We start from the raw sequence: 14,125 nt of genomic DNA on the forward strand, positions 1-14,125 counted from the left end.
GGTAGCGGGCCAAAGAGAGGGCTTGCTTGTTTTCCTCTCAGAGGATCTCATCTGGGGTGATGGCGGACATCCCCACTTGTTATGATTTGGCTCATATTTCCCCAAGCCACATCACCGTGCATTCTACCAGGGCTCAGGCTTCATCTGCCGCCTTGCTGGCTCGTGTTTCTACCCACGAGATCTGTCGCGAAGCTCCATTGGTCCTCGGTCCATACCTTTGCTTCGCAGTATGCCCTGGTTCAGCAGTCAAGAGAGGCTGTAGCCTCTGGCTCAGCAGTTTTATTCTGCCACTTTTCACTCCGACCCCACCGCCTTTGTAAGGCTTGGGATTCACCTAACTGGAATGGATATGAGCAATCACTCGAAGAAGAAAAGACGGTTACTCACCTTTGTAACTGTTGTTCTTCGAGATGTGTTGCTCATATCCATTCCGCACCCGCCCTCCTTCCCCACTGTCGGAGTAGCCGGCAAGAAGGAACTGAGGAGCGGGTGGGCCGGCAGGGGTATATATGGAGCGCCATGGTGGCGCCACTCTAGGGGGCGACCTGCCGGCCCACTGAGTTGCTAGGGTAAAAGTTTTCCGACGAATGTGCACGCGCGGCGCGTACACCTAACTGGAATGGATATGAGCAACACATCTCGAAGAACAACAGTTACAAAGGTGAGTAACCGTCTTTTACTTCAGGGACTTGCTTGTGTGAGCTGGCCCTTTAGATGTGGCTTGTGAGGCTTTGGGCTATTGCTGAGAAGCGTTTTGGAAATACAAGATTTCAGTGTGATCCCCCATGATGAAGAGAACTGCCTGGTCTCTAGATCCATCAAGGATGAGAATTAGAGGGGAGTGGGGAAAGGGCAAAGAATATCTGATCATTCTATAAGATAAGTTGTGGGATGAGAGTGAATATCATCCCTATCTTCCACAGTTGAAATCAAAGGAGGGTTAATTTGAGGAGAAGAGGAGAAGGTAGGCAGACAGTTCTTCAATCTGGCTGCTTCGAAGACCCAATTAGGATACATTTGCTGGGATTAAACTGGTGTTCAGAGGACCCTTTATGTACCTGCTGGATTTGGATTTGTGCTTCACTCTGAGTATTTGTTATGGAAGTCAGACTGCCTGCTACGGAAGCAGCACCCACTGACACACTCTGTTGAGGGATGACAATGGGTCTAGGTTGCAGGGCAGGCAGAAGGAGCCAGCTTCAAATGAGAGCAAGCTAGTGTTCAGATAATATGGTACCTTCCATGTCTTTTCAAAGAAGCCTCTGTTGCTGTTGAAGCCAGTTGGTTTGGGTGATAGAGCATAGCATTGGGAGTCTGGAGCTCATGAGATCTAGCTCTTTTATCACTTACAGGGGTATGTGGTTTTAGACAAGTCTCTTCTTTCTGCCTTCTCACCAGCCTTTCCTCTTCTCCTCTAGCCTTTTACAGTTTTGGCGGGTGGGAGTAGCTTTAGCAACCAGCAAAGAGGAAGGAGGAGGAGGGGAGGAGCCGCTGCTGCAAGAGTGTTTAGTCCTCTGTTCAGGCTTGTGGGGCAGAGGGAAAAGAGGAAGAGATTTGGTTGGAATTTGCTAATGAGTCTGCCTGGTAAATAACTCCTTACCTCATGGCATTTTACAAGTTGGGACAGCATTAATTCCAACTCTGGTAATTACCTTCTGTCCACCTAAATTTCTCCTGCAGTTTCAGTTTGATACAGTCTCCTTCACTCTATATCTTAAATAGCTGAGGTATGTTGCTATAGCCTATGAACTGCATTAGCTCTAGCATTGGCTGCATTTTAGGGTGCTTCCAGTAATCCCCCTCTGTAGTCTGTATATTACTTTTAAGCTTGTAAAGCTCTTCAAGATTCTTCAGAGATACTAAATTATATTTAAAATAATCTGCAGGTTTTGTTTCCGCCGCTTGTGCCTGATCAGTTTATACATCTTGAAAGTGTAGCTGAAACTTGAGCTTCATAAAATGGTCATATTTATTGATTTTATAATTTAAATAGACTTTTAACACTTTCCTTTGTTTCCTAGGGGGTTCAGTGCCTGTGACTAGTAGCAGCACATCCTCTTTCTCTGCTCCTTCTGGAGGATTTCTGGGATTAGACAAATTCAAGAAACCTGAGGGAAGCTGGGACTGTGAAACATGCTTGGTACAAAACAAAGCAGAGGCCACAAAGTGCATAGCTTGTGAGAATGCAAAACCAGGCACCAAACCTGAGCTCAAAGGTAATGCTTCATGACGGAAATAATAATTGCACTCTTTCCGTTGTTTTCTATCTGTTGTAGTGGAAGATTTGTGTGAATTGCTGCATTTTTCCAAAGTGTGTGTGTGATATATCAGAAAAGAAAAAAAGAAAAAAAAAACTTTCACAAATGACTTGTTAGGGCTCAGCATTGTCTTTGTGTGTATGTATGGGGGGAAATATCTCTTGTTGGGAGGGAAATAATGTTCTTGTTCGTAAAATATTCCATATCACCAAATCTGTTAACTTTTTATATACACTTCAAACTTCGGTTCGGAGTGAGTCGTAAGTACAGTTCTTTGATCCTAGTTGCAGATAGAGTGCCACTCATTTGAGAGGGTCTGTATGCTAAAGTAACTGACAATCTATAAACAAAAGGCATTTCTAGTAAAAGAGTTTTGGATATAATTGGCTCAGGAGAGGATCAGGACCAGAATAGCAATGTTGTTGCAGAGCAGGACTTAAGTGCATGTGTCTGTATTACAAATGTAGTCTGTTCTTTCTTTCTACAGGTTTTGGAACTGCTGCTGTGTCCTCAGATGCTGCTGCACCATCATTTAAATTTGGTATTCAGTCATCATCCTCTGAGTCATCTCAGACATTAGGAAGCACAGAAAGTTTCAAATTTGGAGAACAAGGGGGTTTGAAGTTTGGTATTACATCAGAGTCGGGATCTGTAACAAACAATATGATTGGGGGCTTCAGTTTCTCTAAAACTTCAGAGGACTTCAAATTTGGAGTCTCTTCCTCAGACTCTAAATCAGAGGAGAGTAAAAAAGACAGTAAGAATAACAGTTTTAACTTTGGACTTCCCTCTGGTACAAGCAATCCATCTACTTCAGCATTTCAGTTTGGGACATCCAGTCTTGGACAGCAGGAAAAGAAAGAGGAACCTGTTTTAGGAGGTTTCAGTTTTGGCACAAGTTCTACTGCTTCCATGGCTACATCAGAGAATAAAACAGGAGTGAGTGGATTCAGTTTTGGAACGGTGGCAGAAAAGGAAGTTGCAGCAACTCCCTTTTTATTTAAAAAGTCAGAGGAGAAAAAAGATGAAACTCCTTCAGCCAAGGGAGGCTTCACTTTTGGCAGCATGGAACCTGCATCTGCCTCACAGTTTGTCTTGGGAAGGACAGAGGAGAAACAGGACGCTGTTACCTCTGCTACTTCATTAGTGTTCAGGAAGACGGTTGACAATGAGGAGCCAAAGGCGCAACCCATCTTTTCATTTGGGAAGTCTGAGCAGACCAAAGAAGAGAGCACAGCAAAACCCCCATTCAGTTTCAACTTAACTAAACCGGAAGAGAAGGAAACAGAGCAAACAAAGCCAACTTTTACATTTGGGGCACAAACCAGTACTGCAGGTAAAAGAAACTTAAACTTTAGTTGTCTGGTCAAGTCCATGAAGTAACAAAATTAAGTCACTGCCAAGAAAACAAATATATTTGAGTGATTTGTCCGTGTGTTAGGTCTTTAGAAAAGCTTTTATTTACTACATGAAGATGAATTTACAATTTTGGGTCTTAGAGGATAACAGAATTGTTACAATTTCTCTATGGACTTCAGTGGAGTTGAACACGGACTGAAACTTTGACAAAATATTTACTGCACATAAGAACCATTTTCTAGTAGGCCTTGCCTAAATACAGAAGTTGTACCTCTCGCTTTCCATACCAGCAGTACAGTGTGGGCGCAGTTATCCCAGTGTAAAGGTGCCTTATACCTGTGCAGCTTATTCCAGTATGGGATGGAGAATATGCTATACTACTATAACTGTGTCCACACAAGAAGTTATACCAGTATAACTATATCCTTAAAAAAAGATAAAATAAATCACAGCCCTAACTGAAATAATTATACTGGTACAAAATCTGGTACTAGTATATTGTCCTGCATATATTGGTAATATCTCCACCTTTGCAGGTGAAAATGAGCTTTTTAGTGATGTCGCTGCATAGAGGACTTTCTGGCTGTTAAGTTCCAGTTGTGCCCAACTACCTGTCATGTTTTAAAACCGGCTTTTTTTCTCTAGAGGATTAGCAAAGAGTTTTGTCAGTAACTCTGACTAAAAATAGTGTTTTTATTAGTCTCTTCACAGTGTTATGTTGTTCGAAATCCTAAAACTGCATGATGTTGCTAGACAAACAAGAGAATGAGGGCCCAGAGTTCTGAGATGAAATACCATGACGCAAATATTAACAGTGCTATTTTAATCCCAGAGTCAGTGTCATCAAGGACTCGTTAGTTCTAAGGGAAAAGATTTGTGACAGTCCTTTATGGCGAAAGGGGAACTTAATTCCTCAAAGTGGCCCCATCTCCATCCCCAAAGAAAAGGGGAGAGGAAACAGAGGCCTAAGTAATAGAAAAATGAAGACTGAGAAATGAAAACAAGATGCCAGACAGTTAAGACTGAGAAATGGACACAGCAACAGACTTAGAGAAAGCTTAATGCAGGGGTTTGGGACCCCTCAGGGGGTCATGAGGTTATTACATGGGGAGTCGTGAGCTGTCAACCTGCACCCCAACCCCCACTTTGCCTCGAGCATTTATAGTAGTGTTAAATATATAAAAAAAGTTTTTTAATTTATAAGGGGGGTCGCACTCAGAGGCTTGCTATGTGAAAGGGGTTACCAGTACACAAGTTTGAGAACCACTGGCTTAAAGCTTTGCCTTAATTCCAAAATGTGAGTAAACTTAGTTTAATGTCTTAAAACAAAATGGTTGATGAAGAAATCGGACTGAAGAGAGTTAGTCATCTTTGCTTTTGTAGGAAATCTTGAAGGTACTTAAATATGCATATTTATATATGCACTTTTACTAGACAATTTTAAATTATTTTCCAGATAGCACAGGGGTTAATTAGTAAACTTTAACCCCCATTAGGGATAAACAAGGCACCCTTGAATTTTTGTGAAAGTGCAACTAGGGTCTGACCTTGCAGCCTTTACACAGGCAAAGTACTCACTTTAGTTGTTGATTTTGCCTGACTTAGGATCAGGTCCTTAGATTCACAGTGGGCTGGAGAAGAAATATCTCCAAATCAGTCTGTCCCTTCTCCCCCCGAAGTAGGATCCATTTAGCATAGCCATGAAACTATTTGTTGTAATGTTTCTTGGAATAATTTACTACCAAGCATTTCCACTACTGATGGCACAAAAACAAACAAAAACCCTGAAGTACTTGTACATATGTAATGCTAGTACATATTTCCTTAGTGAACACCCCTACTCTTGCCAGCCGCAAGTAGAGCCAAGACAGAAGTGCCTTTCCTCTGCCTTGTAGTCTTCTTCTCCTCCCCCCACTCCTCCCGGGGATTGTGTTTTTCCTGGGAAAGAGCCCAATTTATGCATTTCGCCTTGGTTGTGCCTTCAGAGCCTCATTTGCCATTTCTAAAGTAGTTCATAATTGCTTTCCTTCTTTTCAGATCAAGGGGCAGCAAAGCCAGCCTTTGGTTTCTTGAGCTCTGGTTCCTCCAGCACAGCCATACCAAGCACTTCAGCTAACAGCAGTATTGTGTTTGGCAGCTCCTCCTCTGCTTCAAATCCTCCGCCAGTTGCCGCTGCCTTTTTGTTTGGACAGGCCAGCAACACTGTGAGCAGCTCTGCATTTGGCAATGCTTCCGAATCCAATGCCCCTCAGTCATTTGGGTTCTCTCAAGAAAACAAACCAGCAACCACATCCTCTAGCACAGGTGCAGCTGTTGGTTCATTTCTCTTTGGTTCAGGAACAGGCAGTAACAATACTGCAACCCCTGGTTTCAACTTCGGGGCCACAAGCACATCAACTTCTACAGGTATATATACAATTTAGTGCTGATAATTTCACTATTGTGGGTAGATGTAGGACCAACACAATTTTATTTCCATCAGCATTTTACTGCGGAGAATACATGGGCTGTGTACAGGGCTATTCATTATTCTTTGTATGACAAAGGAGTCAAACAGTCATTAGCGAGGCTATCTTGTTATGAAAAAAATGCCTAGCTCTTAATACTTTTCATCAGCACATCTCAAGGACTTTGTCACAGAAAATTTTAAGAAAAGTCATAAGGTGTTCCTATTGGAAAAAGGCATAAGTATTAGAAACAATTTAAGAGCAAAGTGTCACAGGCATTGTTTTATACGTCACATAACCTCCCTATTTGGTTTCCAGTTCATATAACTAGAGTTCTGCTTCCACTAAGGAAACTGTAGAGAAATTTGATTGAAGTTACAGAATATTGCTGTACCAGAACCAGTTTTTGAAAATCCAGCCTAACTTCCCAATTTTTTAAAATGTGAAGAGATTTAAAAAAAAACCTCTTGGAAAAGTTAAAGCTCTCACTAGATGGGGCTGGTCTGGGTCCATTTGTTGCCACAATATTGTTGCTGTCATAGTTCTGTTGCTGAGCCCTTGATTCTCAATTCGCCCCTCTGCAGCTCAAATCAGCTTGACAGCACTCAGGTTTCTCAGTGAAAATGGTTCATTCTTTTAGCTTCCCACTCAGCCTTCCATATGTGGAAATCCTCAAATGTCATTTAGTATTTTTAAGCATAGAATTCTTGACTTCTTTACCTTAATGCAGCCTTCTTCATTAGCGCAGCGTTTAAGCACAACACTCATGCCTTTGCTGGTTCATTTTAAGATCAGATTTGTTTCTTCCAAGTTAATGGGTTAAGAACACTGATCCTGTTTATCTCCCACTGATTCAAACAAATTAAAGATCAGAGTCTAAAATCCTAAAATGTGTCATCTAATTTGGCATGAGTTTAACTTAAACTCAGAGATACAGTGCAAGACTCAAACCACCCAGTGATTTAAGTAAAAGTTATTTTGTTGTTCTTTCTATTAAGAAGCAGAATTTAAATTTGGTTGTCTCCAACCCTCATAACCCCTGAAGTTACGTTCAGGAACTCTTTGTGCCAGAAGCAGCAGTTCTGACTGTGGACCTGGAATTGCCATATGAAGAATTTCACATTTTTTAAAAACAAATAGTATCCTAACTCTGAATTAGAGCTTCTTTGCCAGCAAACCAGCATGTCACTTCGAATAAATTGCACTGAATCTGAGACAGAAGTGACACAAGAATTTACTATTATTTCTAATGCAGAAATCCAAAATTTTATGTGCAGTTAAATCTGTTTTCCTTCATTCTGTTATAGTGCAGTAGACCATGCTCTTTTTCTCAGTTGTGTAAGTGCTGCCTGAAATGTCATTAGACAAAATGAAAAGTCATTGAAATAGTGACACTTTCTACTTGGCAGATGCGTTCCCTGTGCGTTCAGTTGTTACTGGACGTCAGTTATATGTTTCTCTACTGCATTTTATTTCTGTTTTATGCAGCAGAGCAAAGGCAGCTAGGAGAGGGAGCTAGGTAGGGTTCTATTTCTCCTATGCATCATCAGTAGAATTGTTTTACTGAATTCTAATCTTATGCACAATTTGAAGAAAGTGAGATTGTCATTGGGGACCTAATTTGGCCTGCAGGACTTACATTACTGGTGAGTCAGCTGTGACTGCAAGCAGGAAGGAACTCAGCTTAACTCAGATCAGGTTGAATTTGTGGGCTCACAGTTATTGGAAAAACCCGAAACCTTATTGAGCATATTTGACATGGAATCGTTAAGACAATAAATGTGGGCACCCTCATCCCGCCACTTCTAGACAGGAAGAGTAGAACCACACTTTAAATGTCTGACAGAAAAGTTACTAAAACTGAATAAATGTAAATAAAAGTTAGCAAACTGCCCTCTTTGTTATTGGCTTGATGTGACACAAACAACTCTTAACAACTATATGAAAAATTCACCATTAGTGTGTATCTGCTATTAGATCAGATAATTGTAGTAATTGTGTTGAACAATTTACTTCATATAGTGACCATTTCATGTTAAGTATGAAATGCAGTTTACAGGTATTTAGGCCAGGAGTAAAATTATCTTTTTAAAAAACTGACAGTAACCCTTCATGCAGAGGAAATGTGCTGTTTTCCGCATTAATTTTCATGTTTAATATAATGGGTACCAATTGCACTTTTTTCGGTGCTTGAATTGCTACTTTCTGTTTTATGTATTCCAGTTGTTGTAGGGGTTATTTCAGCCACTTCAGATTTCTTTTGAGCTTAAATGTAGCATTTGGTTGTTAATCCTGAAAGACGATGCTTTAAAACTGAAAGCCTTCTTGAGTTAGTTTTGTCCTTGTGAAAAAACAGAACGCAATACTTAAGTTTCTGGTCTGCTTCCTTGCTTTTCTAGGTTCTTCCTCTTCATTTGTGTTTGGCTCTGGGTCTTCAGCACCTGCTGCTGGTGCCAGCCAGACACCAGCATTTGGTGCCAGCCAGATGCCAACATTTGGTCAAAGTCAAGGTGCCAGCCAGCCAAATGCTCCAACTTTTGGATCATTATCATCAACTTCATTATTTTCAGCTGGCTCTCAGCCTGCACCTGCAGCCTTTGGGTCTGTGTCAAGCAGTAGTCAGCCTCCTGTGTTTGGACAGCAGGGAAGCCAACAGCCTGGCTTTGGCTCCAGTACAGCACCTAATTCCGGTGAGTGCAAGCCCTTCGTGGCTGACATCTATTTTGGTCTCACGATGTAGATTGTTTCTAGGAAGAATTCTCCGTAAATATTCAGTAAGTAGTAAGACTGTGTGGGATTTCTTGCCAGCTTTTGGTAAAACGCTACAACTTTTAAGGAATACATTAAAAAATAAAACAATCTCCTCTCTCAAACATAGTTCATATTAAACACTTTATTACAGATAGGAAATAGAATCTGATTACTATAACTTGTAATGCCCGTTAACAGAATTATTCAATAATTTGTCTTGTTCCTAGAGGTCAGATATTACCCCCCACCTTCATCAGAAACTTACCCACAAAATTCATGAGGGTGAAGTTAAGGTTGCAAGCACATCAGTGGTTTGTGTGTTTGTTCTCTTTCAAGAATGTTAGTGTTAAAATTAAGAAATCTTAGAAAAACAGTGTGAAATATATGAAACTCACACATGAGGTTGAAAAAGGCAGTGTGACTTGAAGATGAATATAGTCTAAGCCTGGACAGGGCCCTGCGCGTGTGAGGATCCTCTTCTGTCACTGTAGTTTATTATTTATTATTGTTTTGATTATGGTAGCTTAAGTAGTAGTTTCTCAGAATAGAATGCATATTTGTTATTAAATGGGAAAATTTCCCAGCTTCCTTGTCTTTGTGGGAGCTTTATTCATTAACTGGGGCATATGCAGTAATTCGATAGAAATTATAAGTATAATCTAGGAAAATAAGCAAATAATACAGGTCAGTAATCAGTTAGCCATAGCACAATATCAACACTTTATTTCCATTAGTTTGAAAGACTTAGTCAGCCCTCCTTTGATCTGGTGGCATTTAGAGATCAGTCTCTTTCTGATTCCCTGGTCTGCACAAAATACGTAATGTTTATATTGCGGTAGTGCCGAACTGCAAACCAAGTGAGGGTTCCATTGCATTAGGTGTTATACAAACATATTGAATATTGTTGAGCCATCAGGGTGGTGAATTTGTAAACTTGTTAGCACAGTATAAACTGTTTGCTTAAATATCAAAACCACAACATTCAACTGTAAAGGAAGATTTTATTTACAGCTAGGCTTATAGCTGTAAGATTACTGCTGTAACAGAAAATGGGGAAACAACAGTTTTAAAAGGGCACTTTCAAGTTTAATTGTATTTAAAAGAAAACCCACATTTCCTTACCTATATTAACAATAATACCCTTAAATTGTATGACTCATTCTTAAATCTGTTTATTTTTTGCATTTCAGTCAGTTTGGACAGTAAAAGTACAGTAGTCCAGTTTCATTTTTTAGTGGATTTTGTTTGTCCTATAACGGGCTGGGTTGTAAACACTGCAAGGGAATGTTCAAATCCAAATAAAGTGTTCAGATTGAAATAGTCAGGCCCCAGTTCTGCAGTGGGTGTTGTCCTCATCGCAGTCTGGAGTTTAATGATTAACTTGAAATCTAAACTACCTTCAGCAATTTAAAAAAATTGCCTACCTTTTGTTTCAGGCAGTAGTCAGCCTCCTGTGTTTGAGTCTGCCTCCTAGTTTTAATGGTCTACCCTTGAGTCTGCCTCCTAGTTTTAATGGTTTTGCAGTCTCATTTCGTGTTGTTTTTTTTGTTTTTTTTTACTTTTTTACTCTTCAAAATAAAAAAAAAATACAAGAATGAAAATGAACATTTTAATTTATACTTAGGCACCCAACTAAGTAGTCTAATTTTTAGAAGCTCTCCTATAGGTTTAAGAGACTGACTTTAGGGACCCACTTTTAAAAAATATCTTACCTGTGATTTCTAATTGAGGGCTTGTCTACATTGCCCCCACCCCTACCCCCACTCTCGTAGACCAGGCCTTAGGTTCAGTAACACTTTTTTAACAGCACCAAAATTTAGGCTTAAGCTATGGGAGTGTCCCTTTGTTGAAATCACGGTAGTTGTGACTTTGGTATTGAAGAATGTAAGTTGCAAAGAAATACTTGGGTAATAAAAGTGAGGTGCCTTGCCTTGCCTTCCCTAGAAGAATTCTCTTCTGGAGCCTGTCTGTAACTGAGTCCTCTCACTGAAAGCCTATGTGAATATGCTGAAACTCATCTGTTTGAACCATTCTGTTGTTTGTTTGATAATAAACAATACCTGAATATAGTTCTTGGTTCAGAAAACTTTACAGTATGTATTGACTTATGAATGACCAGATAAATTGTAAACCACTTCAAGTACTATGCATAAATCCAATCTGTGGGCAGCATCACCTGTGATTACAAATATATTTTAAGTATAGTTCTTCAATTTCCTTTTTGAAATGCTTCCTAAAAATGTTCAGACCATTCAGAAATATGCCACATGCCCTGTTTTTATAATTAATTATTCTTACTTCTAAAGGCACATAGTTTGAAATGCACAGATATCCAGAATAAAGAGGAATTGACTGTCTCTTACCCTAAATGACTTAATAAATGCGCTGCACATATTAAAAGCTGCTGCATTCACACCTTCTATCTGAATCAGCAATGCTGAAGTAGCTGTTGGCTTGAAAGTCCCAGTCCTCCATGAAGTTGCCCCACTTAATTGAGTTAATATTTTTAGTGTAGATTTTAGGTAAGTTACTGCAATAGCTATTTTGGTATCACTGCTTAAAGGAAGCCTGTAGTCTTGTTGTGAACAAACTTATATGGTAGAATGGCAAAGGGGAAGAAATGTGATTTTTTTGCACTGGAGGCGTTAAACGTAGACTTCGCCTTTTTTTAGGTGCTGTATTCCAGTTCGGACGTAGTGATACTAATTTCAGCTTCACAAGTAATAGCCCAGGAGTATTTACTTTTGGTGGAAATCCGGGTGCACCAGCGCCACCAACCCAGCCTTCTAGCTCTTCAGGATTTCCATTTAACCCAACTCCAGCATTTACAATGGGGTAAGAATATCTTTAAGTGACTAAAAGGGTGGTGGTGGGAGGAATAAGGATCCTAATTCATAGTGTTGAGTATGTGCAGCTTCTAACTCCCAAATCAGTCTTCATTTACATGATTATTTAGGTGTTCGCATGAACATCTGTGAACAATGACCTCCATATAAATGACTGACTGACTAATGGTTTTGGGTGCCAAATCTGACAAAGGGGCCTGATTTTCAGATGTTGAGCATCTGTCTCTGAAGATCAGGTTCTTTTTAAAGTGTCTGAAGTGAGGCACAAAATCACTTTTTATGCATGAAAATTAGGCCACCTTTCATGTTTGCAGACCTTGCATCTACTTTAAAGCCAGCTACTTATTCATCTTGTTGTGTGTGTTCTGTACTGTAATACAGCAAACGCGGATGCTTATTTTGTTTCTGGAATCCTTCTCTTGCATCAGATTTTATGAAGTTTGGGCCTGGCTAATTGCTGTCAGAATACAGATTATTGCAGATGGTTATTTTAAATTATTCCAGAAAAATCCTGAGATTTGCAGTGGCAGCATGATAGATTTTTGACTACTTGTGAATTCTTTTTGACAGGTCTAACGGGAAAAATATTTTCTCTGCTTCTGGATCTTCAGTTTCTGGGCGGAAGATAAAGACTGCAGTTAGACGTAGAAAATAATTGTGAGTGGTTGTTAGCAACTTTCACAACAGCTGGTGCCCTGCACTTATTGGATTGTACCTCATGCTGGGTTTAGCTGAAGTCAGATCTGCCTAAAGACATTCAAAACTCTGCTGTCTGTTTCCCCATTTAGTTTTCTTTGGTAAGAGGTAGAGTTGGCAACAGGAAGGTTCTCAAGCAAAACTATTTTAGAATCCAGCAATTTCTTTATTCAGACTTGGCATGGTCTGGCTATAGACATGAATATAGCCTGCACAGCAAATAGCTTTGTATAATACCTCTTCATCTGCACCACTATGTGCGCTCATTTGCGTTTACTGACGCCTCAAAATTGTAATTATATCAGTGAAAGGATTCTGTATAGAGTAGAGAATGTTGATAATGAATGATTTCTATGCTGAGTTTGTGCTGGTGTATGTGTGAAGTGAGTGAGTTGGGTGTATTGTGCACTAAAATTTTCTGATAGAGGAAGACTGATTAAAGGATGGTCCCTGCTAAGGACTTGTTAGATCTGTAGTTCTCCATTTAATAATTATACGCTATTTCTATATTTTCATTCTTACAGCTCTTTGTCTCGCCTTTTTGTTATTTTATTATGAAAAAGTGTAAATACAATTTTTGTTTCTCTCTTTTGGCATAACAAATCTGTGAACTTGAAATTTTAATTTTGTGTTATGGCAATTTTTGTTTAGTATTGTCTCAGATTTTATTATGTAAATCCCATTATTCAAAGTTGCCTAAATCCATTTGGAAAATCTTTAAATAAAATTGGGAATTCTTAAAGTGAGTTTATTGGCTTTTCTGATCCATTTTTGTTTGGACCAAAAACCAGTATTGTACAAAGTATTAAGTATATATTTTTATATTTACAGAAATGGACTGTGGTGACTTTGGATAATAAGGAAAAAGTTTAATATTAAAGCCATGTTTATTACAGTATAATTAACATGTTAAACCATGGGATAAATGCCATCAATAAAAATTATGAAATATTGTTTGTTGTAGTTTTAACTCACAATGAAACCTATCTGTAAGATTAAGCATTGTGTCCATCAGAATAGAGGTCATACCTCCCTGCAACATTTCTGCTTTCAACAGAAATACTGAGATTGGTATAAATGGTGTGCTCTGTGATTTAATGGCTCCTCTAAATGAGGGGTTGTAACTGGCTACTTACTTGAAGCCTGAGGGCTGCACCTATCATGCATATACATTTACATACTTTTAAAAATCAAAATAAATGCACATAACCATAATATTTGCTTGTACTTGTATTTTACTTGATTTAATTAAAAGTGCTGCTGCTTGGAATTCAACAGCACTGAAAACCAACAAAAAAAGTCAAGGCATTCAGAGAGCTGTAGCATATGGGACTGAGGCCTAGAGTGTCTCAAACTGCAAAGCACTTGCCGGTGATCTGGCTCCTTGTCATGGTTTCCAGCTGTTAAATATTTTCCTAGTATTCCATGAAAGCAAGTGTAATTGTCCTGGGGCTCCTAAGTGATTGCAGATAGGAAGGGGTGGGGGTCCCTGAGACTCTAGTGAAGATGTCAGAAAGCCTCTGAATGTAGAATAATTTTAGGGGAATTCTAAAATCCCTTCACCAGGTCATCTGTGCTGGTGGCTTCCAGTGTATTGATTAGAACTTCTGAGGCAGCAGTTGTGTTGTAGCAGTACCTGCAGTCAGCTGGTGTAAGACAAGCTGATCTCAGAGCTCACTGGGGGAATTGTCAGACACCCACCTCTGCTGCCAATATTGTTCACCCCACGGAGTGCTAATTGTTTATGGTCCAGAAACAGACTGGTGGG

At 39.6% G+C, this 14,125-nt stretch overlaps 1 protein-coding gene across 2 annotated transcripts in view; it reads left to right on the forward strand.

The window, feature by feature from the left end:
* Positions 1 to 13,574, forward strand: part of NUP153 (nucleoporin 153) — a 72,672-nt gene extending 59,098 nt beyond the window's left edge. For both annotated transcript variants that reach the window (XM_030552443.1, XM_030552444.1), the window contains exons 17-22: positions 2,022 to 2,216; positions 2,746 to 3,594; positions 5,655 to 6,023; positions 8,464 to 8,754; positions 11,488 to 11,650; positions 12,232 to 13,574. In XM_030552443.1, coding sequence (XP_030408303.1) covers positions 2,022 to 2,216; positions 2,746 to 3,594; positions 5,655 to 6,023; positions 8,464 to 8,754; positions 11,488 to 11,650; positions 12,232 to 12,316 — 1,952 coding nt within the window. In that variant the 3' untranslated portion in view covers positions 12,317 to 13,574. The remainder of the gene's footprint in view (positions 1 to 2,021; positions 2,217 to 2,745; positions 3,595 to 5,654; positions 6,024 to 8,463; positions 8,755 to 11,487; positions 11,651 to 12,231) is intronic.
* The last annotated feature ends 551 nt before the right edge of the window (positions 13,575 to 14,125 follow it).

This window comes from Gopherus evgoodei, chromosome 2 (assembly GCF_007399415.2).
Source record: "Gopherus evgoodei ecotype Sinaloan lineage chromosome 2, rGopEvg1_v1.p, whole genome shotgun sequence".
NCBI lineage: Eukaryota > Metazoa > Chordata > Testudines > Testudinidae > Gopherus > Gopherus evgoodei.